Source organism: Priapulus caudatus, unplaced genomic scaffold (genome assembly GCF_000485595.1).
Source record: "Priapulus caudatus unplaced genomic scaffold, Priapulus_caudatus-5.0.1 Scaffold16, whole genome shotgun sequence".
NCBI classification, from domain to species: Eukaryota; Metazoa; Priapulida; class Priapulimorpha; order Priapulimorphida; family Priapulidae; genus Priapulus; species Priapulus caudatus.
In genome coordinates, this window is record NW_014577077.1 from 784,973 (window position 1) to 809,661 (window position 24,689).

The window sequence follows — 24,689 nt, forward strand, 5'->3', positions numbered from 1 at the left end:
TTCATTATTCAAACGTAATTTTGTGAGTAGTTAAACTATTCGCCATTTGTATTGGCAACTTAGTGTGGTAAAATCGCGACTGTTATTTATTATCATATTTTGCGAAGGTGGTGAACGCCAGCGGTAGCACTGTGTTAGATAGTGGTACCTGCTAACACAAGTTGGGTTTTTGACTATAACCATTCTTACGCAAGATCCATGTGTGTGGGCGCGTCCGTGTAATGGGAATGTACTAATGTCAGTAATAACGAAAGGAGTAGCTACCACTGGGCAATATGAGTAAATGCAAGAGTGATGTAATTTTTACAGTCCTTACATTTTCTGTACCTGGAGCAACATGATGAAACGTTTAGGAGGGTTATGGTTATGTTTCGGTTTATGTAATACATTGATTTAAGCCTATTTCCCTTCATTACGCTGTTTTCAAGATGCTCTCATATCAGCTTGGCAAAGATGTGTGTAGCTGTGCGTTTGTACAGGTGTGTGCAGTCTATATGGTTTGGTTTACTGTATATATGACCATTCTATAGATTAAATTTCTCTTATATAACTGCTATTCAGGAGAATACCATGTGTCCTATATAAACAGTATCCGTCTATAGAGTTGATTTTACTGAATAACTGCCACTCGTGAGAAACGCCAAAAGTGCGTTTATAGACGGGAATCATTTTATAGAGATGACGGCTGATAAGGTTTAATGCAGGCTTTTTAGTAGCGCAGCCATGCATGTGTGTATACATGTACCGGAAATGCAGACTATCCTGTCCTTGTGAGAGAGCAAGTAATAGAAATTCCCTTCACGAATAGGTAATCACGGGCATTAGCCAAGGATGGGTTTCTCGCGCGTTAGGAGGTGATATGTTTGAGCCCTTGGTCGGAAATGGGCGTGTTTAGCTAAGGCCTGGGTTGACTGCAACTGCAACCCACCCTCTAAGCAAGAGTGCATCGTATTTTGTTGAATTGAAAGTTATAAAGCTTTCCATGACACTGATTTACGCACGATGGGTGGGAGGTTTGTGAGTGGATAGGCGTGTAACACCCGGTTGAGCCGAAATGCAATCGCAATCGAAATGCAAATGCAATTGAAATGCAGTAATTTCTCTTATCCGGTCACCTTGGGCTTATCTACTACTCATACTAGTAGTAGTACTACTATCTCCCCTCTACCGCAACACCACCACCAACACAGTGTTCGAAATAAGGGAAAAATTGTGCTTGTCCTACGGACAAGCTTCACGATATTTTGGCTTGGCCTGATTAATAACATAGAAATATAGTAAATGTGTAATACATTTTTAATCAAATTAAATTTTAGACCAAATATCTTACTTTGTAATTTTAATGCAGTTCATTATAACAGTTCAAATTAGGCACCAAACTTGAAAGAACGTAAAGAAGCACAATTATTTATTTTACGTTATTACTTGTCTTAACAAAGTTGAAGCTTCAAAGTTTTATAATAACAATACATGGTCAGTCCTGAGTCTGACTTTCTGACCAGCGATGGTAGAAAATGATGAAAACTTGCTCTGAAACGTTGCTCTAAAAAGCTGCTTGTCCAGCAGACAAGCTACTGGACAGGTCTACGAGTCCTCTGTGGAAATGGACAAGTGAGGACAAACGGATAGCCCTTATTTCGAACACTGCAACAGCTCCAACACCACGGCCAACATCAAGCACAACAACCCTAGCACTACCACTACCAGCAGAACCACCACCAGCACCAGTACAGCACCAACAACAACAACAACAACAACAACAACAACAACAACAACAACAACAACAACCCTACCACTACCACCATCACAACTTCTACTACTATTGAGTACTACTAATAGTACTATACTAGTGTGGACTGTATGCAACGTAGCACGTGCATGTCCCAGATTTCACAGACTCATTTTTATGCGATGTACTCTGGTTGTCTTGTGAAAATGAATTGAATATACCAACATAAATATTTGCTATTCTGAAATCATCGATAAGGCTGAGTGCCTGTCTATACACGATTATTGCATGTATATATAGCGTATATTTAATTGAAGTCTACAAAGTCATTGCAAGGTCAGAAAAATGTTACGATGTACGTGTACTATTGTTTTCGATACTCAGCCTTACAGTTTTTGTCCTCACTCCAAGCTGTTCTGAAACATACGTGCATAAATGCAATGTGTATCTAACAAAAGTGATAATAATAATACTAATAATACTATTATTATTTTTATTATTATTATTAACAACCGTAATAATATCACTCCGGTGTTAATGTCCTTTACTATCACTCTACATGTAGCTCTCTGTACATCTGTGCGTTATGATTTCGTTCAACGTTGCTCTGCTTTGATTTGCAGGAAAAGCACAAAAGTGCAGGTACGGAACGTGCCCACACACGTCATCTGGGAAGACCTGGAACGGCTTATTGCCAACTACGGAACCGTACAGCGCTGCGAACAGCCCAAAGGTCAGTGCGAAATTTCTTCTAGCTAGATAAATCGTGCCTATTGATTAATTGGTCCCTACTGTAGACGAGAGAGGCCGGATTTAGGCTAGGGACAGGCCAAAGGTTGCAAAGAGAGTGCGGCGTGTATTTATAGAACCAGCAGCTCTGGTGGAGGCTTGCTTAACCCCCCTCTCCATCCCTATGTACGTACTAGTGTACTGCTGGTATATCATTCATATCCTGGGCAAGTGGTGCATGTAGGCAAGAGGTGTGACCAGCAGTTGGTGAAGGTAAGGCATGTTACATACACATTGTAGACCTGATGTCGCATCTGAACATTTGTGAAGTGTGTGTGCTTGCGTGCGTATGCGATTGTTTTTCCTACATGCGTGTGCATGGTGTGCGTCCGTGTGTGATGGAGGTTGAGAGCAAGCAGTATTGAGGGAAGTATATACCACTCAATTACCCCCCCCCCCCACACACACACACAACCACCGTGTAACAGGAGGCTGCCATAACCTAGCGTTTTAACTATGGCTCTCACTTCAATGATAGACTGCTGTTAAACTAACTGGAGTAAAATTGCTCTCCAATGCGGCATCCTAAAGGCGTCGTGGTCACACGTTATCAAACGTTGAGAATGCCATTTCTACGTGCTGTTACAGCACACCATAGTCGTCTAAGCTGTGATTTACCAATTGAATTTAGGATTGCACCGATCCATTTTAACGTTTAAGTGACTGGGCAGAAAGAAAGTGTTGTTTTTTGACTTTTGATTTTGAAAAGTGCCTAATTAGAATATTATTAGTATCCATTAATTAGTCAAATTTTGGAAATATATTCCAGACCTGTCTTGTGGCTAAATGTTGGACTTTATGCAATGAGAGTGCTGTGTATACTCAAACCTATGCATAAGTGTAACTAAAAGCAAACCCAAAAGGTGGCCTTTCTAGATAAATGTCTATTCTACAGATATGGTTTCACTTTAAATAACAATCACTCGAGGGAAACGCGTGGGGTCAGCTTTATAGACAGCCAAGAAGACAGGTGTAAAATCGATAAGAGGTGCCGGCTAACACAGGTTTGACATGTCATCTACACAGTCACGCTGTACACATGCCTGGACGCATCGTCGTCATGGTCTCCCCCACATTTATGGTCTTGTAAGGTCATCCCATATGCGTTTTCTGGGCTTGCCTCACTTCGTCTGCGCTTATCTTAACGTCTCCGCTGGGTATACATCATCCCAGCTTGTCTTACATTGTCTGCGCTTGCTTTGCGTCGTCTACGCTTTCCTAACACCGGCGGTGCTCGTTTTGCCTCGTCTGCGCTTGGAATACATCGTCTGTGCTTGCCTTACGTCGTCCGCGTGGATCTGGCATCTTCTTTGTGTGCCTTACATCTTCTTTGTGGGCCTTCCGCGTCTTCTGTGTGTGCCTTACATCATCTCTGTGGGCCTCACATCTTTTTTGTGGGCCTTGGGTCGTCTGTGCTTTCGTGCCATCGGCTGCGTGTGCCTTACAATGCATCGCAGCTTCGCGTACATCGCCCGTGAGAGAGCCAACACAGCAATGAGCCGCGCAGACAGTGTAGCTAGCGTGCGTGCACACGCTGGTCGATAGGTCCCCCCTTGTATATATAATATAGCTGCTGTCGCTGATGCTGGTCGCAACAACTCGCCCAGCACACACTGCTCTCTCCTGCGCATACGCACTGGTAATTATAGCGCATTGCGTGTGTGCTGAGGCAACCTAAAATATGCCCAGCCATTGAACCCGGACTGCAGCCCGCATTCTGGCTCGTGTTCGAGTTTTTGGATGCGTTCTTCGCGCGGGAAATTGAAGTAAATTAGCTAGCGCTCGTACGCCTCCGTAGTTTTGCCTTACATACGCGCTGCTTGTTAAGGCAAGCGGATGCATATGCATAACGCGGCGAGGTAAGAGGTGGAAGTAAGGAAGGGCTAGAGGGAAATGAGGAAGCAGTGGAGGTCCCATGGCAAGGAGGTGTGATATGAGGTAGGTAAATAGCAGAGAATTTGTGAGATCTATGTAGAACACAGAAAGATAGCAAGGTTGGCTCAATGGGAAAACATTCGTGTCGGTGTTGTCCACAGATGATACCGTCGTGTACAGCTGTCACCATTATTTACAGCTGCCGCCCCTTGGTAGGTGTTCAGCGGCTATATTTCTGCAGGAGACAGTGTCACTGTTGACACACCTACTAGATGAGCCGGCGCTGGCTGTAACTACTCGAGGGTAACAGTTGGTGGTGTGGTGCTATTGAACATGTATGGCAGCCAGGTTGAGCTGCAGTTCATTGAAATGGATCAATACGTGGCCTCGCTGCCGCCGCCACCGCTGCACCTGTATGCAAAAGACATCGGCGTGCAGCGCCATCTGTCGACGCTGAGTAATCAGAATTGAGAACAGTTTCGCGTAACACCATTTTAGCTCGTGTAATTTGTAAACGTTTACTGGTGACAAAACCTGTGCAACCTTAAGGCTTGTACTGTATACTATGTATACCAACGCCTCAACCGGGTCTAGGCAGAATGGGAACCTTTGCATGCGTTGGGATAGCATGTGTGTGTGGGGGGGCTGCATTAAATTGCAAGCTACATCTATAGCGGGGTACCAGATTGTTATGTAAACTCACACCTGGCAAAAATGAGAGCCAATTTATTATGTTGTCCTATGTACTGTTACATCAGTGTGGACAAATCGGGGAGAGCAGGGAGCCAGTAGAATGCTCCTGTGCAGGTAGGCATTTGTAGCCACGCTTGCTCGGCTATACAGACCCGTGGTTCGCACAGCTGTGCTGGTTGTGCTGCGCTCCTGTGCCTGTGTGTGTTTTTTGTGCACGGTGGTGTTTTGTACTACTACTACTACTTTGTTTGTTTGTTATTTTTCAAACTTGTTAAAAATAACGACCACACGAGAGTAACCCCAATACAGGGTTCTCCCTACGTTGCGCAAACGTTGGGAAAACTCCCCCCTGTTTGAATCGTTGCGCCCCGTTTAAATTACCTCCGCCCCGTTTAAATTACCTCCGCCCCGTTTAAATTCCACCACAATAAAAGTTTGCCAGCGCAGGGATCGATCGTCAAGAATTGCCGTTCGACCAGGACATCCGACGCGTGTATTTTTACCGTACCACACATGCACTGCAGACAGTACACAAGTTAACCTGTCACTAACTGTACAGTGTACACCGACTCGGCTATCTTATATATACAAGAACCCCAAATACCGTCTATGGTGTGGTGGCGATTTTACGCATTAATTAGTCGTACGGTAAAAATACACGCCTCCCGGACCCCCCTAGTTTCCCCCCTCCCCCCCTCCCCCTACCCCTCCCTTCCCCCTATTTGAATTTCATCCTGGGGAGAACCCTGCAATAGTGTTCTTATAGACAGGTGATTTGTTTTATTGGTGAGGTGGGTTAACAGTATAACGGACACTCGAGGAAATGCCAGAAGTGTCTACACACTGTGCTTACACATATTTGGCCGTACGTGTCCCAGGCTTACGTTGGTGTTCGCTCTTCTACTTTCAGCTACCGATGATGATACCCCAAGTTCAGTGATAGTGACTTACGAGACACCGGAGCAGGCCCAACGGTAAATTGCTACATTTCTTCTACTTCTGCAGGTGGTGTGGTTTGCCTAGAGTGCTTTTTTCTCTTTTTTTTATCTGATAATAAATCAGTGACGGTGTGGAATAACAATTCGATGTGGTATATTAGTGTTGTAACAAGTGCTCATTCATAGTTGTTTGTGTATTGGCAATGGTTGCTAGGACCTTGCCTCGGCCATATAGCTAGGCAATCTGAATTGAAATGTCTAATTTCAGTGAGTATAGGAGAATTTTACGATTACCATCACCACAGTAACAGCACCAGCAACTGTAGCAAGTTGTCTTGTAGATTGAACAGTGTTGCAGTTTGTTTTTTGTTTTTTTGTTTAGATTTCTTTTTTAATACGGTTGATTGTGAACCGTAGGCTGATAATTTAGTCTTCTTTATATAAAACACCTTACTCATAATTGGATTAAATGATAAATGTGGTGCAAATTCATCAAGTCCAATGTTGGCAGCACCTACTATAGGATTCATTCTGAATTGGCCAATCCTACTATTTTTTTCCCATGATCCTGGTACAAACATTGAAGCACCATTTTTATTACCTTTTCAGACTTACTATATCAGTTTTTGAAAGGAAAGTAGTCTTTGCATAAGATTTTTGTTGTTTGATATTATCTGGACATATTTTTTGTATTTTTCTAAGGAATTGATTTCAGATAGTAAGTGCCTAAAATAAATATAGAATATTAGCACTTAAAACCCCTATCTTTGCAGAATCTAGAATTGTATGGAGAAGGTATCTAAACATGGCAGGTAGCTTACCTCCACAATTAAATAGTAAAAAAACATGTGTGTGAATGTGTTAACAGTGCTGTCAGTGAGCTGAACGACTACCAGTACGAGGGATCGACCCTCAAAGCTGAGCTGCTGGAACGAACAAACAGCAACGGCAACGGCGGGGGCGGTGTCAACGGTGGCAGCAAGGCCGGCAACAATCGTAGAGCTTTCCGTTCAAACCAGTTCTCAGGGATGGCAAACAACCAGCGAAACATGGAGTATCCACTTAGGTACATTTGTAATTTCTCACGGGTTACATGGTACCTGCGTAGGTGTGCCTGTTAAACCACCTGTTGTACCTAACAGGGGTAACTCATGTCTGGTCACCTGTTACATGTGCCAAGGGGTGCCGACTTCTAGATGGCGCAAACCTCACTGGGTTCTATCAAGACTTCCCCGTTGGCATGTTCGTGGCACGAACTGTCAGCCTCGTGGGAGAAAACCTTGGACAAGCTATCAGATGACCAGCTCCACGTTATAATATATCATCAGTTCTTCAATTTGAATGTCTTTCAGGATTTTGGTTCCCAGTGACATGGTAGGGGCCATCATCGGGAAGGGAGGTGCCACTATACGTAATATCACCCAACAGACAAGAGCACGGTAGGTGAAGATAAGAAATGCAGGCATATTTTCTCTTCTGTAGCTTTGAGAATCTTTTCATGTCGTGTTTGTGTGTGTCATATTACTAGGTTTTACTAGCTAGAGTGGTTTTGAGTTGTTGGTGAGTTTGTCAGCATATCGAACGAATTAAAGAATCTATAAAAGACCACTGATGAGGTGTAACTATCCTGAGTTTAAATAGGGATGAGTTTCTGATTATTATTTTTTAATTCGTTCCAGGGTTGATGTTCACAGAAAAGAGAATTCCGGAACGTTAGAAAAGGTGCGTATAGTTTGTGTGACTCGTCATTAACGTTTTGTGTGTTGGTGGTGTTGCCAGCAGCTGCTGGGTTTGCTTATTCCTTGTAGCAAAAAAAAAACATTTTCTTTGTTGTATAGAAGAGTATACCCTTTAACATAGTTAGGTTATTCGTGACATGTAGATGTCCTAGTTCATTTCTGTTGGCATGTACTGAAAAGTACTGGTGACGATGTGCTCAAGTTTCCCTAATAAGCACACGGCAAGCTGTGTCCATGTTTGCTTGTCTGCAAATGTCACAGGGATAGAGTAAAGCGCATGCTTAAAACTCACTGCAGAAGTCATTGTTTCTCGCATTGAATCCTGTCGCATGCAACACGCTAATTTTATGAAAACGAATGCTTACTCAATAATTTTTCCAATTTAAAACTATCATTACATTTTAATACTGTCAAATATTTGTGATCGTACCATCAAGTAACCGATAGCATCGATCGGTTTGCACACTCTTAATGAGTAAATGTAAGTACATGGTCATTTTGTCACCAGTTTTAACTTACAAACTTGTTCTAACCAAGTGTTCAATTTGGTGATGATGTGCCATGTTATTTCAGATGAATTATGATTAATTGGAATTGGAATTAAGAGAAACACCAAACCCACTTTAGCGAGATCCTTAATTCATTTTTGCAACTAATGATTGTTGATATTGTTATCTAATTGTATATAGATGGCTAACACTAGTATGTGTAGAACTGTTCTACTTGTAAAATGTAGCAGTGCATGTCTGTGCCATTTAATTGTGTCTTATCAGTATCTTCTTATTCCTCATGCTCTCGCTCTACTACTGTAGGTATGTAGCTTTAGGCTGTCTTCTTTCATCTTCAAACATACTAAAATTACGCATTAATGCTTAGGCAATGTTTCAGGCCATTACCATATTTGGCAATCCAGAAAATTGCACACAGGCTTGTAAGAAGATAATGGAAGTAATGGAACAAGAAGCACAGAACACTGGAAAAGGGTGAGTCTGTAGTTTGTTAAAACGTCTCATGCTCAGGCACGTTTAGAAAACTCACCTTATTGAAAGTTCCAGCCCCCTTATTGTAGCCAGGCTTGTGGACCTGGAAGTAACAACTCCACAAAGAGCAGGATTGTTCAGTGATTACCGTCTGTTAATCGCTCTCCTAATTGGCAAAAAACTCTGGTTAAAGTATGCACAAGTTTCCCTAATAAGCAGAAGGCAAGCTATGTCCATGTTTGCTTGTTTGCAAATGTCACAGGGATAGAGTAAAGTGCGTGCTTAAAACTCACTGCAGAAGTCGTCATTTCTTGCATTGAATCCTGTCGCAGGCAACAATATTGTGTGCTAATGCACTGATGGATGAACCCGTAACGTACGCTTGATGGAGGTGTTGCTGAGCACATGCAATCTTCTCACAGAATATAGAATCCAACTGAAATCATGCGATTTCATAATCATAATCATAATCTAAACACTTTGGATATTTTTCTCCATTTATTGTATTAAAGTGTTTAGATTATGATTAAGATTACGATAGAAGTTAAAAGCTAAACTCAAGATTGCAACATACAAAAAGCAACAATGGCTGCCAGTACAAATTCTAGTGTTTACTAGTGGTGTTCTTATAGAATAAATTTCGTCTAGCATTTCACATTTAGCCTCCTGAATTAACCATTTTTCATTTGAAAAATTTCTAGATTCAGTTTTACTCGATTTTACTTCCACTGAGGAATGCGGCGTAACACCATGAAATTGGAAATTCTTTGGAATGATAGAGACATCAGTAGTGGACAATTGTCCAAACAAATTGTAATTCGGTTTTTAGCACATCTGACGTAGTCAGGTGCAGCTTGTAGAATCGCAATGAATTGTTCAGTCCGTCGTCCCGTCCCGTCCGTCGTCCGTCCGTCCGTCCGTCAACAGTTGGGCACAAATCTTAACCTCGTGATAGTAGGTGTATTTAGCGATCATGGTAGGGGAAAAGCCATCACTATGCCGAAAATGAGATCACAGGTCGAAAGGTCATATGGGGCACAGGGCAGATTTTTAGACATTTTCTGAGGACATGGTCTGACGGAGCGATTGCAAAACCTTTTTTGGCTTTTCCAGCAGTGACCTATGCATTTTTTATGGCTATTATTGAAGCGACCATGAAATGTACTTTCCTGCTGACGATGCGAAGCCCGTAAGTGTCGGATAACCTTTTGAGCCTCTCGAAGAGGAGGGTTAAACATGGATTTGTTTACTGTTTGATAAGAATTTGACTGCGGCTGTTTTGCTAGAGAATCTTATACATGCCTGGATGATAAAAGGCTACAATGTCAACAGTAAAATTTCAAAAGCTAAATTTTGGTTGAGAAGGTTTGCTATTGCTCTTAAATCGTATATATTTCTATGGCATCTCGATACTGTCAGTGTGGTATACAATGTAATCTTATTGGGCCACTGCCAGTGCTATGTGGTGTGATAGTACTGTGTAGTTTATTCGCCGTGCGTTAATTAGTTTACAGGTGGCAGCTCTCATTAAATCTTCGCCTGTGCTTGCGTAGGTAAGATGAGTGCTTACGCTATTCTGTTCTTGGAAGGTAGTGTGTTGCCTACTAGCTACGATCGGCGAGCTTCCATCTTTAATCTTAAACACTTAAATCTACGGCGCCCATCTCGTGCGGCAACTGTTCATAACGATCCACAAAACATTCCTTTGAGAAGGTTTCTGATACCATCCCTGTTGCCTTCCACTGTTTCGGCGCTGTATGTGTAACACATTTGAGACTAACAGGGTTACTAGAATCCCACCACTTCCACCACAGAGTCACCGCAGTAGACGTTAGATGAGCGCTGTCGCTCCGCGGCTACTTGTTTAGCTCAGTTGCGAAGTCGGCATGCAGAGCTTGTAGAATCGGATGATTGTCCGTACCGTCCGTTGCGGTTCCGTCAACAGGTTGGGCACAATCTGACCGCTCGATGACCGGTCTTGATATTCGGGCGACGGCGGCCGGGATTTGCGCAAAAGGACTCGGTACTGTCTATATTTGGCGGGTCAAGGGTCAAAGGTCGAGGATCTGGGTCAATGGAGAGGATATTTCCCAACTTAAGGTATAGGAGGAAATACGGAATTGCGGCACAAATCTCAACGGCTCGACCTACGCTCTTAATATTCGGTGTATAGTGTGATGGGGAGGAAACCCATCACCATTGCGAAATTGGAGGACACAGGTCAAAAGGCAGTGGGGAAAGGTCAGATATCAGACATTTTCTGAGGACATGGTCTAACGGACCGAGTGCAAAACTTTTTGATTTCCGCGCTGACCTACCATTTTTATCACTTTATTGAAAGGATCATGAAATCTACTTTCCGCTGACGTGCGAAGAGTAAGTGTCTGATAACTTTTTGACCCTTTGAATCCGGAGTCAAATACTCCCTGATTTACTGTCGTACTCCCTGATTTGACATATGCAGGAGTCCGTGTGACTCCCTGAAAATTCTGTTATACAAGTTAGTAGTAGTTCGTTCCAGAGGAAGGCCTCGCAGAATTACCCTATTTTTTCAGCAAATGTCTAAAGAAAATTTGGCAGACGTGCATGGCAATAATCTTCAAAACAAGCACATGTGTTATTGCTGATATATGCTTTAGTTTTAAACTTCAGACTGTGTACTCTCTGATTTAGCTACGGACTCCCTCTTTTTGAGGGCAGGAAGGGAGTCCGTTGGACTCCCTTGAACATTCAAAAGTCAATTTCTACCCCTGTATGTCTTTATTACTGTACTACCGGTATAGCAAAGCCTATCAACGCGGTGGCACTTGATTCGGTTGCCAGTGAGTTTATCAGGAGAATACCCGGCTACAGTACACGTCAGTTGAGCGCTGTCGCTCTGCGGCACTTGTTTATTGAGCTTTCTATTAGTAACCAGCATACTTATACATTTCACAAGCAGTTATAGCATTCATCAGCAGTGCGGATTAGATAGCAATTGGTATTTTAATCGATCAGTTTGTGCAACCAACAGTAATTCAGACTGAATCTACATAGTTTACTATGCCTAAACGCGTTAGGTTTAAACGCGGGTTCGTACAGGTACCTGAAGGGTAGGTGGCGTATTGTATTGTTATTTTCTAGGTCTATGGTCCTGGAAAATGTGCTATTATTATTTTTAGCCCTGGAAGTTCTTTGAAATTTATCCTGTCTATCGTGTCTGAGAAGCAATAAATCTTGCTTCATGCAAAAGATTGTAGGTGCCCCCTAGATTTTGGAGCCAATTTAAAATATAAGCTTAGCCAATAATCGTAAATAACCCTAACGTGATTTTTTTGGTCACTTATCCGTGAAATCCTTGTCTCAGACCCACCCCTACCACATTATGGACGTTGATCAAGAGCTGCACCCGTCACTTTTAAGTCACACAGTTGATTCATGACATTTGGCCCCACTCCAGAAACTTGCTCTGGCTACGGCCTTGCACAGTCATCGAAAACTACTGTTAAAGTGTTAAAAAACACGTGCGGAAAAATGCGTTTTCCTTGCATGCATGAGCCCTATGTTGCCGTCACTACATAGCCTAATTCCGCCTAAGCGTGTCGGGTGCGTGACGACGGCTGCGTCGATGTGTTTCAGCGAGGTGCCGCTGAAGATGCTTGCTCACAACAATCTCGTCGGCCGCATCATCGGCAAGGGCGGCGCGCAGATCAAGAAGATAATGCAGGACTCGGACACGAAGATCACCGTGTCGAGCATTCACGACGTGAGCAGCTACAACATGGAGCGCATCATCACGATCAAGGGCGCCGTCGAGAGCATGTCGCACGCTGAGGCGATGATCAGCTCCAAGCTGCGGCAGAGCTTCGAGAACGACATGGCGGTGAGCGGGCGGGGGTAGAGCGGGCGCAATAAGGAGGGGGGGAGGGCGTAGTGGAGCGGGCGCAATAAGGAGGGGGGAGGGCGGGGTGGAGCTGGCGCAATAAGGAGGGGGGAGGGCGGGGTGGAGAGGGCGTAGTAAGGAGGGGAGGGCGGGGCGTAGCGGGCACAATAAGGAGGGGGGTGGAGCAGGCGCAATAAGGAGGCGGAGGGTGGAGTGGAGCGGGCACAATAAGGAGGGGGGAGGGTGGAAGTCGCGGTGAGCGGGCGAGGTTGGGCAGGCGCAATCAGGAGAGAGGGTAGGAGTCGTGGTGAGCGGGCGGGGTGGAGCGGGCACGATAAGGAATGGGGAGAGTGGGAGTCGTGGTGAGCGGGCGTGCTTATATAACCAGTATAGTCTTCTCTGCCTGACACAGGCACCTGACTCTTGTGTTGTTTAGGGTTTTGGAGTGTGGAGGGTTGGCAAATGTGTGGAACTCTGCTTGTGGCCTGCCTGGAATTCATTATGACTATATAGAAAATCTGTAGAACATAGAATATAGCAGTAATTTAATACGAACTAGACAGAGGGCACTCACGGAGAGTGTATACCTCCGCCAGCATGTAACATGTATGTGTTACGAGCTGGCTCGCCGCTCGCTGCTGGCTGCTGCTGACTCGCCGCTCGCTGGTGGCGGCTGCTGACTCACTCGCCTGCTGCTGACTTGCCGCTCGCTGACTCGACGCGCTATCGATCGCGCCGCCCGCTCGCTGACTCGACGCGCTATCGATCGCGCCGCGCGGACTGGACACACACACACACGAACACACACACGAGACCAATTACATTACCTCCTTGGCGGAGGTAACAACAACTGCGAAATGACATCGCCATCTGATCGTTGTTTTCTGTGTTTAGCCGCAAAGCATGATGTTTGGCGGCCCGGGTATGCACCAGATGGCGATGATGGGAGGAGCACCGATCGGCTACCCAGGAGGACCCGGCGGCCCACGGGGCAGCCCTGGCTACCCAGCTTACGTAGGTTGACGCTCGGATTTGCGTAACAGCTTCCCTTGTTGCCCATGATTGCTTACACGTCACACGAGTTGTGGTGTGTGGTGTATCTATGGTGGGCACAGCGATAATAATTACTGTTTTGTGGTTTACCTCCTTCGTATGTGACTGGCAATGGTGAAACTACGTCAGTGTTATTTATGGACCGTCCCAAACCGCACTGGCATGTGCTGGCTGTGCATTCGTCCTGCGCACGTAAATTTAATTCTTCTCTCCAGCATTGCATAATAACTTTAGCAGTGCACTTAAGGCGTGTTTTGCCGTCTGTGAAATCAGTCGACCGGTTAGAAATATAAAAATATAACATAAAAAATTTTAAAGTAGATTTCAGTGGTCAAGTATGCTGATTGTTGTAAGGTGCTACTTACATGCGCAGAATGTAATTCTCACCCGAAAACTAGGACAGATTTGTCTCGTGTATGGTTGTGAACGATCATTACTGGATTAGTGCACAGAAATGTAATCGGCCTAATTTTTATTGGCAGGAACCTGCAGCAGCAGTAAGTACCAAATTGTGTGCAGTTTAGCGTGTAGCTCTTTCTTGGCTGTGGTTAGTGATGTTTCTCTAATGGTGGGAGGGCTCACTGTGATGTCTTCCTGTCACCGTGAGCATGTGTGCGTGCTTGTGATTGCATGTTTGGTTATGTGCGTGCGTGTTGCTTGCGTGTCTGGGTATGCGTGCACGTGTACGTGGTGTTGGGTGTCTGTGTGCGTGCGTGCGCATGTGCGTCTGTGATTGTGTGAGTGGGTGCATGCATGTGTGCATTGTTATTTGTGCGTGTGTGCGTGTGTGTGCGTGTGTGCGTGTGCGTGTGCGTGTGTGCGTGTATGGTTTTGTGCGTGTGTCTGGGTATGAGTGCCTGCGTGCGTGCATGTGTATGGGCACGTGTGAGGATTTTGCCATTCTTTCTCACATATTTTCATTCTTGCTCTTCTACATAGTTTTTAAAGCAGGTTGTTAGTGTTTGCATCTTTTGATCTGCACAGTGGGCTTCTTGGAGTACTCACAGCATCTTAGCACGTGGTGGAAGTATTCAGTGTATTCCTCAGTACTGTCAGGAACTTTCACATGTAGTATGGTGTGTTGTAGCACTTGCACTCATAGTGGCCGTAATATAACCATGCACATTGAGGATTATTTTTTATTTTTGCACGACAATTGACTTGTCAAATAAATATATTGTTTTTTGATTATTTATGTTGCTATGTTGCTGTTGACAGTTGTGGCTGTGATCATGCCATTGTCATATATATAAGATATATTTACAGGTGCCAGCTCCATTCAACTTAATATAATGTTGTATGTTCACGTGACAAAGCAATGTTGCAAACTCATTAGTAGCTGCTTATTGAATGACACGACAAATATTAAATGTCTAGACGATGGTCAGTCGACGCTTCGCACCATTCTCGCGCTGCTGGTTTTTCGTAGAACTAGACTAATTGATTTTGTTAGGACCCTTACCTGTTACAGGGTGCCGGTGCGCTGATGCCGGGCATGTTCCCGGGTGGGATGAGCAGCAGCGGGGGCGGCGGCGGTGGCGGCGGACCCGCGCACATGGCTCAGCAGGTTGAGACGGCGCTGCTCTACATCCCGAACGCGTGCGTCGGCGCGGTGATCGGCAGCAAGGGAGCGCACATCAAGAACATCATCCGTCTCTCGGGAGCCAGCATCAAGGTACAACGCGCGCCGGGGGGCACGCGAGTCAGCACCCCCTCGTGCTCGCGAGAGGGTGGGAGGGGGAGACGTGGAAATCGGTCGTGGGCACGGGACGGTCGGCTTGCAGTGAGCGGGGCACCCGTCAGAATTGGAAACGGTAGAGACATTTGCAGCATAATACATTTTCAGTGTGAGATTCATGGCGAAAAATCTGCCGTGTTGCGAAATGGGATTGGGTCCACAGAAAAAAATGGGATTGGATGGATGCATGGGAAAGCCATGAAAGTGTTTATGTATGGTCTTGACTCGGTTTCTAAGTCGGGAGCGGGTTACTGTCCCTCCTGTGGCTTCGATACTGCAATTCGGCCGTCCGCAGCAAGGTGAATGTTGGCTCGGTGTCTGCCTGCGACAAGTGCTTCCACATAGCAGCATGGGCATGTGTGTGCCATCATCGTTAGATGTTGTCATTGCTTGCACAGCGTTTTTTTGTGTTTTTGTTGACGTCCGCATCTTGTTATTGTATCCTGTGCAAGCAACTGCGGGAGTGTGAGCACTTCTATTGTGATGCACACAATCAATCATTGGAGATCTATCCTTCCATGAAATCTGTCGCAAATTTGTGCAGGAATTGCTTAGAGGCCTAGTCATATGCACAATGAGATTGAAACCACATGCCATGCAAAATGTCATAAATTGTTGAATATCATTGTTTACCGTTGCCATTGAAAAATTAAAAAAAATAAAATAAAATCATTTGCGTTGAATTGTAAGATACAGCATGCATACAGTATGTATATTGTAAGATACAGAAATTCATTGCATGGCAAAATAATAAAATAAAAATTCTGAAGATAAGTGAATCTTCTTTACTAATGAAATGCACAGATTGTATGAAAGGAGATCTTCTAATAGTTGTTTCCAATTACACATCCTGCTAGTGCTTGGTGGTGCATTCTTCATGCAGTTATATGTATTTGTTGTACGTATACCGCCATGAAAATTTAAATGTATTGTTTTGCAATGAGGAGGTGAAATGGAATCAGGGAGTGGTTGAGTGTTTTCTGGTGCTACTCTGCTAATGTGGCTGTTGTTAGACACAGATTAACCAAGTGGCTATGTACTAATTGTCTCCACAGTGAGTAGAGGGTGGGCGTATGTAGGTCCACCACCTACTGTAGCAGAAGAATGCATTCATTTTTCTCGCCAAGGCATAAGAGAGCAAATTAAAGTGCAAGCTGCTGAGCTATTTTCATGCAGCTGAGCACGCCAGCCACTGGCATAACGTAACATGACTCCAAGCTTGCCGCTTGCCACTCTCCTGCCACGCCGCTGTTGCTTATCTCTGTCCTTTCCACCTCCTTGGCGGTTAATATCATCGGTGTAGGGCTTGTTTTTTCTATTTGCATTTGCATGGGTCGACTTGGTGATGCTGCTTTGGTAACTCTGCATGTTTTGTTGACTGCTTTTTTCAGATTGTCACTGACAAAGACAGGGATAGGGTCAGGGTAGGTGTGCTTACAGCTTTTTATTCCCTCGCTATCGGCGGAAAGCATTTTGAGCGGCTTGGGTGGGTGTCTCTCTTTGGTTTGATTTTTTGTCAAGCACGGACTGTAGTGAATGTGGTGTGCACGACTCGTTCCTGCAATTTGTTTCATATTCTGTTCTATATGCACGCTCATGTAAACGAGAAAAAATAATTTTTATTGAAGAACTGTTACACCTACAGTCTGTTCTTAAAAATTCTGCAGTGTACATTAAAGAAGTGTAGCCATATAATCTTTAATGAAGCTAAGTGATGTTCGTAAACAGCCTAGACGGTTCAAGTTCTGGCTTAGTCTGATTTTTAAAATCTCGGTGGTTATCATTAACATACCTGAACAGTCCGTGTTTAACATCTAGCATGGCCTTCATAAGCCGCTTCAGAATACTTTTCTGCGATCATTCTATTGCTTAGTTGTCCATGTGTACCTTTGACTGCCTGCATTTCTAAAACTAGTGCTGTTATACACGCGTGTGAGTGTGTATGTGTTGCGGCTAAATGCCAAGCCGATTAAATCTGATCGGGGAGAAACGAGTGGTCAGTGATTTTTGAATGATTGCTTGTTCATCATGTTTGGCAGGTACAGGTATTTGTATTACTGTTTGGTCTGGTTATTACTCATGCGGTTTGATTGATCGTTTTTCATAGGTAAAGGTATTTCTATTGACATTATTATTATCTGTGTGTGAGTGTGCGTATTTGTGTTTGGGAGCAGGAATTTTGCTTGATATAGTACGTTCCATGATTTATATATCAGTGCTGCTATCTGAGGGTTCATACTGGGGCAGGATTGTTTTGAACTGCTGAGTTTAATCATACAGTACCATTGACCAAAGATGTGCTGCTATGTTCATAGTAAAACACAGTGCTATGTGCCTGTAGCTGTGAGACCATTCCTATACTTTGTTTCTGTGGTGACGTGCCTGATGCGATGCTATGCATTTCCGTGGTGCACGTGACACGGGAGGTGTGGTGACGCGAGGCGTTTCCATGTGCATATATGCTTGCTGCAGCACTTTTTACCATGCCCCGTGTTCATCGTTGCACAGATTGCGTCGGAGGAGGCTCCTGACAGGAGTGGCGAGCGACAGGTGACAATCACAGGTACGCCCGAGTCACAGTGGAAGGCGCAGTACTACATCTTCGACAAGGTGCGAACAGAAGGCTACTTTGGCACTGAAGATGTGCGCCTCAGAGTGGAGATCATGGTGCCGACGCTCATGGTCGGACGCATCATCGGCAAGGGAGGTCAAAACGTGAGTGTGAGCCTGCTCTCAGGCCTCCTCAAAATGGAAGCTTTGCTATCTGACTATCTATCTAATATGAAGCTATGATGCATACGATTATATTATCGCAGTTATCGTATGCCGCGTGACCCTGTCGTCTCCTCACACTTGACACGTGTGTGTTTTCTGCAGGTTCGTGAGATCCAACGCGTATCCGGTGCCATAGTAAAGCTGCCAGAAGAGACGCAAGCGCCGCAGGGTGATGAGGTACCTGTGCGCATCATTGGAAATTTCTTTGCCAATCAGGTACGGACGAGTCCTGCATGGGTGGCACGTATCACCTGGTCGCTCCTAGGCTGCCACAAAATTGCAGCACGCGTAGTGATTCGAGTTGGATAGCAGAAATAGTTGAAAAAGTTTACAACCACACTGTTTATGAGTGTGGTGAGCTAGTATTTCCAGTTATTTGAATTGTTGTCATGGCTTATTGCCCAACACGAAAGCGGCATTATCAGGGAAAATTTATTTTGCGCTCCTACTAAAAAGTGCTTTTGTTATTCTGACAGACCTGCTGTGACGATTCCTCAGTGTTTACCAGTTTGTTGTCATCCGCTTTCAGTCTGCCCAGCGGCGTATCCGCGGAGTGCTGCAGAATGCCTTGCAACAGGGGGCGGTGCGGCGAGGCGGGGGTGGAGGCGACCGGCGCGAGCGTGGACCCAACCAGTACCAGAACAATGGCCCATAACAACAACAGCAAGCAAGCACAGTACTCGGACGTGAATACCTCGATACGAGAAGCCTGGCTGTGTAAAACCAAAGAGAATGACATCAGATCGAAGGATTCGACTACACCCTTCTTCCCCATTAGCATGGACTTTTAAACGACGAAGCTGTTCTCCGGTTGCCGGCACGAGTGACATTCGTGGTCGTTGCCCTGGCAACGGCGACTACACGCAGATAGCGGCTGCCACCGTAACTGCTGGAAGTCGTCGCAAAATCTACTGTCGGCTGGCGCTGTCGTCCTGCTCTTTGCTTTTGAAGAGCTTATCAGCGATCCAGTTTTAAATTGGGAAAAAAACAAAAAATCAATGGCGTATAAATTTATATTTTTACGAGGTGATTTTATAATGGCACGTTTTGCTCAAAATTTTATTTCCGTAGATTTTGTCGACCTCGAAAGTCGGCCTACCGGAGGGCAGCTTCAACTTTTTCCATCGCACCAAGGCATCAAAAGACCAGAGTGGAATATCAAATAGTGGCGCCCCACAGTGGGGGGGCGATTACTTATTTTATATATACAGCAGCTGTTGATATTGTGTTGGTATTAATTATTGAGGATGAAAAAAGGAAAATCGAGGGCCAATGTTTACAAAAAATTTTAATGGTCCTCATTTTGTAATGGAATTATACAAAAAAAATTTATTTTTGATACTGTTTGTGAGAGAATTTTTTGTTACAATTTTTATTGAGGTAAAATCGATATCGATGCAGCGATTTCGAGTGCAAGCTGAGAGCAACAAGAACTTGTGAGATTTCTCTCAGTCAGGCATGTTAGAAGTCCATTGGCTTTCAGTGTGTTAAGCTGGCGCTACACTCCGCTGTTGTTGGTGTTCCTACAAAAACGACGTTCTTTTGTTTTGAAACAGGCTGCTGATAATTATTCTGTTGTTGTGGGTTGCCGTAGCGATTCCCAAGCTTCCACTTAATCCGTGTGCATGGAAGGAGCCAAGCACAATTGCCATGCTTTATTGTGGACCTGGGTGAAATTTGATGCCTTTTTGCACTGATGTACATTAATGATCGATCGAAGATATCGCTGTGACTTGTGACTACGAGTCGTCACAGCTGACACTGGCAGACACCAGTCACAGCGAGTGTAGTCACACACTAGCCTATTTCAGGCAGATGGCCTCGTGAAAGTTTAACGCAGACTTGCCTAATGGACTTTACCCAAGAGTCTTAGCTTCGGATGTTGTCGGACGAGTCCTCTTCAGTATAAAGCAGCAGCAGCAGCAGCCGCAAACGTCTAGAGGTTCTGGTTCCCCGATTCTGATTTGTCGTAGAGTTTATAGCCCGTAACAACGGCGATAGATGCATGTAACAGCCAGCACGGCCAACCTCTATCTCGCGTTCAACGTTCGGGAAAGGCCACCCGTCTTGATATGTCCTGTTACGCTACAGTTAACAACTAGCTGTACAGCATAGAATCGAGAATGGTTCTACACAGCCCATGTATCACACAGGCCGGATTAGACAGACCAGTATAGTGCATATTGGAAGGTGGTCATGCTGGTTGTTGCTCAGTAATACATGTTCAGGGGCCTATCAGCATGGCCCTTACCAGCGATTATGAGTGCCTCGTGGCATGATGGAACCTTTAGGAGCATTTTGGAAAAACCGATTGCACTATCCACTACTTGTACATGGATAAGGATTGAAAGGCTTACTGAACTTGACGATACACAAGTTCGCAAAATGCTCGGAAGGTTTGAATCCTACTACCTCATAATAAGTACCACGTTACGTTTTGTTCTGTTTGAACGATTCCTCTGCCACATTCAGAAGTGTGAACATGTGCATTCTACAGGCAGACGAAACCAGTGGAGTTGCAATCGCTGATGCTTGATTTATTGCTCCGCCGTGCCGTGGCGCCCTCGTGTGAGGCCGCGTGCATGGTGTGTGCAAACCAGCCCTGCCAGACGCTCGCCGTTGGCCAGTCACTTCATCGCGGGCGCCTTGCAGTGCCGCCTGGGGGCGGCGCTGCCGGCGCATGCGACGGCAGGGCTCAGCGGAGCATTGGAGAGTGCAGGACAGAGACGACACCAGCATGTGACGGCACCGTCTCTGTAGCTGCGCTCTTCTGCGCTCCACACAGCTTATAAATAAATATTCACCTCTGCACCTCTCTCGGCAGACTGCGTTCGTGCGATCGCCCTTTACACTAGCGTGTGGTGTGCCCCAACACCACGGGCTATAGCAGCCTGTCTGTGACCGTCTGCACCTGACATGCGGGCCGCACAAGTTTGCAGCATGTGTCGCCACCTAGTGGTAGTATGTCAGCCAAGAGGGTGCAGCAGGGGAAATTTTTGTGTCAATAATCCTGTATACATTGCTGTGTTTTCAAACACACGTTGGTTTCTTATTATTTGCTGGAGACAGTTTCATAAGACCACCAGCACGAATTCAGTGGTTGTTAAACGTTGAGATGGAATTTTTTTGACCTGAAACAGTGGCGATCGAAAGTCTATCGTTTATCTGGTTTTCAGATGGGCTTCTTTATATGGCCAGAGGCGGTCGTGATATTCACCCGCTTTCTTTAGGTGCAGTTGTCAGTGGCAACAAATGGGGCCGGTTATTTGGATAGGCCCAGCCAAACATTGTTTATCAACACGAGTCTTATGAAACTGTTGAAGCCACAGTCATCTATAGTTAAAATAGTACCAGTTTGTAATAGTGGAATTATGATCATTGTTGCACCAGGATTGCTGCCGTAACTCGGTATACGTCGTGTTCTGTTCCGTGGGTCAGGGGTCAAGCTGGAACACTTGCATGATGACCACGCCTCCCCTGTGTGAGGGAGACCATTGCGTGCAGGCGCATGCTTGTTTTTTCGGTTGCATGTAACGTCCCAGTGCAGGCTGCCGCCAGGGCCAGCTCTTGTCCGTTGCACCCCCTCCCCCCGTGAAACTTGTGTAGGTACTTGAATATTGTAAGAGCTTATACAACTATTTAGGGCAAGAGTTGCATGTCACTGTTTTCATTAACCATTGTTGAAAATTACATTTTTGCTCTAAGTCGTGTAAATGGTAATTATATTGCACCCTAGAATCTTTTTAGGAACTGTAGTGTTTAAACGTTAGTATCAAACTATGTTTTTGAGTTTTAGATTGCCAAAGTAATTTACGGACGTCTGAATTTGGTGTGTAATATTGTGATTGTTAGACAACTGTGGTCATGTGCTTCCCTTTCACGTGGTAATGTTTGATGGATTATTTGCTCCAAAATGGCTGACATTTTATCTGTTGTTAGTGAGACTAGTTATATTGAATGAATTGACAATGAAAGGAAACTACCTGACTGCAACCAACTTGACCCTTTGACCCCGAACAGTGTTTCTGTCATTCATCTTTGCTGAGTAATGTACAAGTAGTTTAAACGTTGCTACTAGATTTAATGATTTTGTTTCTGTATTAATGATAATCCATAGCGTGACATTTTCCTGTTGCATGTATGAAACAGTCTGTAGTAAGATGAACCTGTGAGGCAAGACCTTTGACCTACCGACCTGCAGGGGACCTCCGTAGTACCTGCCTGTACCTCGTGTCACTTTGACACAATAATTCTGCACTCTGTATCTGAATTCTACTGAACAAGTACAATACCTAATCATTGCAGCAAACCATGTACCTCAGCTAATGGGATGTTTGCACTCTCCACCATCAGGTGCCGCTTTGTATGGGCCAGTAGCTTATTTCTGCACCGTTACTGGAGCGAAATGCTCGAGTGCTTTTTGAGAGGCATGTCCGACCATTCATGTTTGAGACGCCACCTGGTGTGCGTTTTTGCGTTGCAAGAAGCACAAGGCGGTAGTGTGCGATAGTGTGGAAAGCTGCGAGCAAGCCCTGACAGTTGTAAACCCTCCTCAGGTGTCCCTGAACCTCACAGTTATAGCGAAAAATGGTAGTTTTAAGATGGAGAGGGCTCAGTATGTGTTTTTTCAGTACACCACCATTGCTGCCACCACAAGTCTGGTGGTTCACCATACCCCAGTGCTTGTACTGAAGCCAAGGGAGCCTACCCAGGAACTCCCTTGGCTTAAACTGAACCAGCATGGCTACACTACTAGCAGCAGCAGCAGCAGCAGCCAGCCAGCCAGCCTATCCTAGCCAGCCTTCTGTGGCATATGCGAGACGCGGCATTCTCCAATTTTCTACCATGAGAATAAATTATTATATTATTCTACTTGTCTTGTCTTCATATTTTTCGTATTTGAAGGTTTTAACCATTCTATTTTAAAGTCTGTTTAAATGTCTAGAAAACACTAATCACCACACTATCACAGTCACTATCTTATCTAAACACTATTTACACCTCTGGGATTGGGATTCTGGAACGTCTGTCAGGAACATGTCGCACAAGGTTGGACCCACAAAGATCATCTCGGGGAAAGGAAATCTTCTAATTTTATAAATTCCTTCCATTTGCATTGTTTAACAAATTAACCAAGCAAACTAAACAGGAGGGGGACACCCCCCTGAAGGAGGAAACATCTGATAGATGTCCAAAATTGATTGCATTTAAATTGCAACTTTTTAACAATTCCACACAGTGGGAGGGGGACATCCACTCCAACATACTGATCCCCCTGGCACGTCATGCCTTTCAGCTCCCATGATTCCCCCCCACCAGAATTCACTTCTGGATCTGCCACTGGACGATCGGCAGCGTAGTGGCACACTAACACAACAACGCTGCACTCATTGAATAGAAATTTTAACAGGTTTACTATATAGCGTAATTGTGGGGCAATTGCTGAATTGAGCAGTTCTGGCGATTGCACGACGGGTTTGACTACCCACGTAGCTAGAGATTTCCTAGAAATGGTAATTCTTGGTTCGCTACTTGGCGCGCTTGGTTTGCTGTAAAACCCCCAGTTGAACTGAGGTTGGTTTAATTGAGACCCCCACATCAGTGTAGTACATATGGCGTGCCATAGATGGCGCAATGAGGCTATATGCATAGCACTCTTCCTGCAGCCGCCTCGGCCGGCTATAACCTAGACTGGTACCCGGTCAACAGTTCCACACGCTACACTAACTAACTTCAGTGTAGCAAAGTATACTTGCCGGAGTGAAGGTGGCGAACGGGTACCAGTCTAGAAAGCCAACTGGAAAGAGAAACTGAAATGGGAACTAGCCTATCTGCACAGCATGAGCAGCATCATAACGTTACTGTGAGTGGTATATATGTAACATTTCATTATAGCCTTCTGTTCATCGAGTCCATATTGCACAAAGCTGAGAAATGGTGTTCATTCGTTGTAATTCATGTTCTGTTTGCAGCTAGCTGTAACTCTATACAACATTGACAATATTTGTGTGGTACTTGACATCTGCCTTGACGGACCATTTTGCGGGTGCTGAAGTATGCGGTTAGTGAATGATGAAGTATTGGGTATTCTTCCGTATGCATTATTTCTGTGTCCTAATTTTCCTGGTGGCAGGTGGGGCATGTCGTCGCGCAATGTCTGACAATTGAACGACCATGCAATGTAAAGCATATAACAGCATATATTGCGATGTATTTGTAACCATTCATTCCATTTACCTCACCAGCCTTATAAGCAGTAAAGAAATACCGCTGTTCACCCGTGTTCTTCATGGTTCGATGGTTTCTTTGTGTGTTATACTTGTAACTGCCTCAGCAGACTTTGACTTTGCCGGCTCATGTACAGCTGGCTGTACAGTTATACATTCTCCGGCGGTCATATATGCGCCGTTCCGCAATATAAGTTTAACTACACGTGACAAATGTCATCCAAATCGATCATATTGACGAAGTTAGCCATTGTGTGCAGAACATCACGTTACATGAAGAACTTCAGGCTG

General features: G+C 44.8%; 1 protein-coding gene across 6 annotated transcripts in view; it reads left to right on the forward strand.

Annotated features, from left to right (window-relative positions):
- Window positions 1–23,043, forward strand: part of LOC106810127 (insulin-like growth factor 2 mRNA-binding protein 2) — a 53,783-nt gene extending 30,740 nt beyond the window's left edge. For 2 of the 6 annotated variants that reach the window (XM_014813408.1, XM_014813435.1), the window contains 14 exons: window positions 2,353–2,462; window positions 5,997–6,060; window positions 6,893–7,090; window positions 7,377–7,463; window positions 7,704–7,746; window positions 8,640–8,746; window positions 12,362–12,605; window positions 13,500–13,619; window positions 14,141–14,155; window positions 15,112–15,333; window positions 16,788–16,820; window positions 17,905–18,111; window positions 18,274–18,387; window positions 18,701–23,043. In XM_014813408.1, the coding sequence (XP_014668894.1) occupies window positions 2,353–2,462; window positions 5,997–6,060; window positions 6,893–7,090; window positions 7,377–7,463; window positions 7,704–7,746; window positions 8,640–8,746; window positions 12,362–12,605; window positions 13,500–13,619; window positions 14,141–14,155; window positions 15,112–15,333; window positions 16,788–16,820; window positions 17,905–18,111; window positions 18,274–18,387; window positions 18,701–18,826 (1,690 nt within the window). In that variant the 3' untranslated portion in view covers window positions 18,827–23,043. The remainder of the gene's footprint in view (window positions 1–2,352; window positions 2,463–5,996; window positions 6,061–6,892; window positions 7,091–7,376; window positions 7,464–7,703; window positions 7,747–8,639; window positions 8,747–12,361; window positions 12,606–13,499; window positions 13,620–14,140; window positions 14,156–15,111; window positions 15,334–16,787; window positions 16,821–17,904; window positions 18,112–18,273; window positions 18,388–18,700) is intronic. The other 4 variants (XM_014813422.1, XM_014813414.1, XM_014813428.1 and 1 more) reach the window with 4 other exon arrangements.
- The last annotated feature ends 1,646 nt before the right edge of the window (window positions 23,044–24,689 follow it).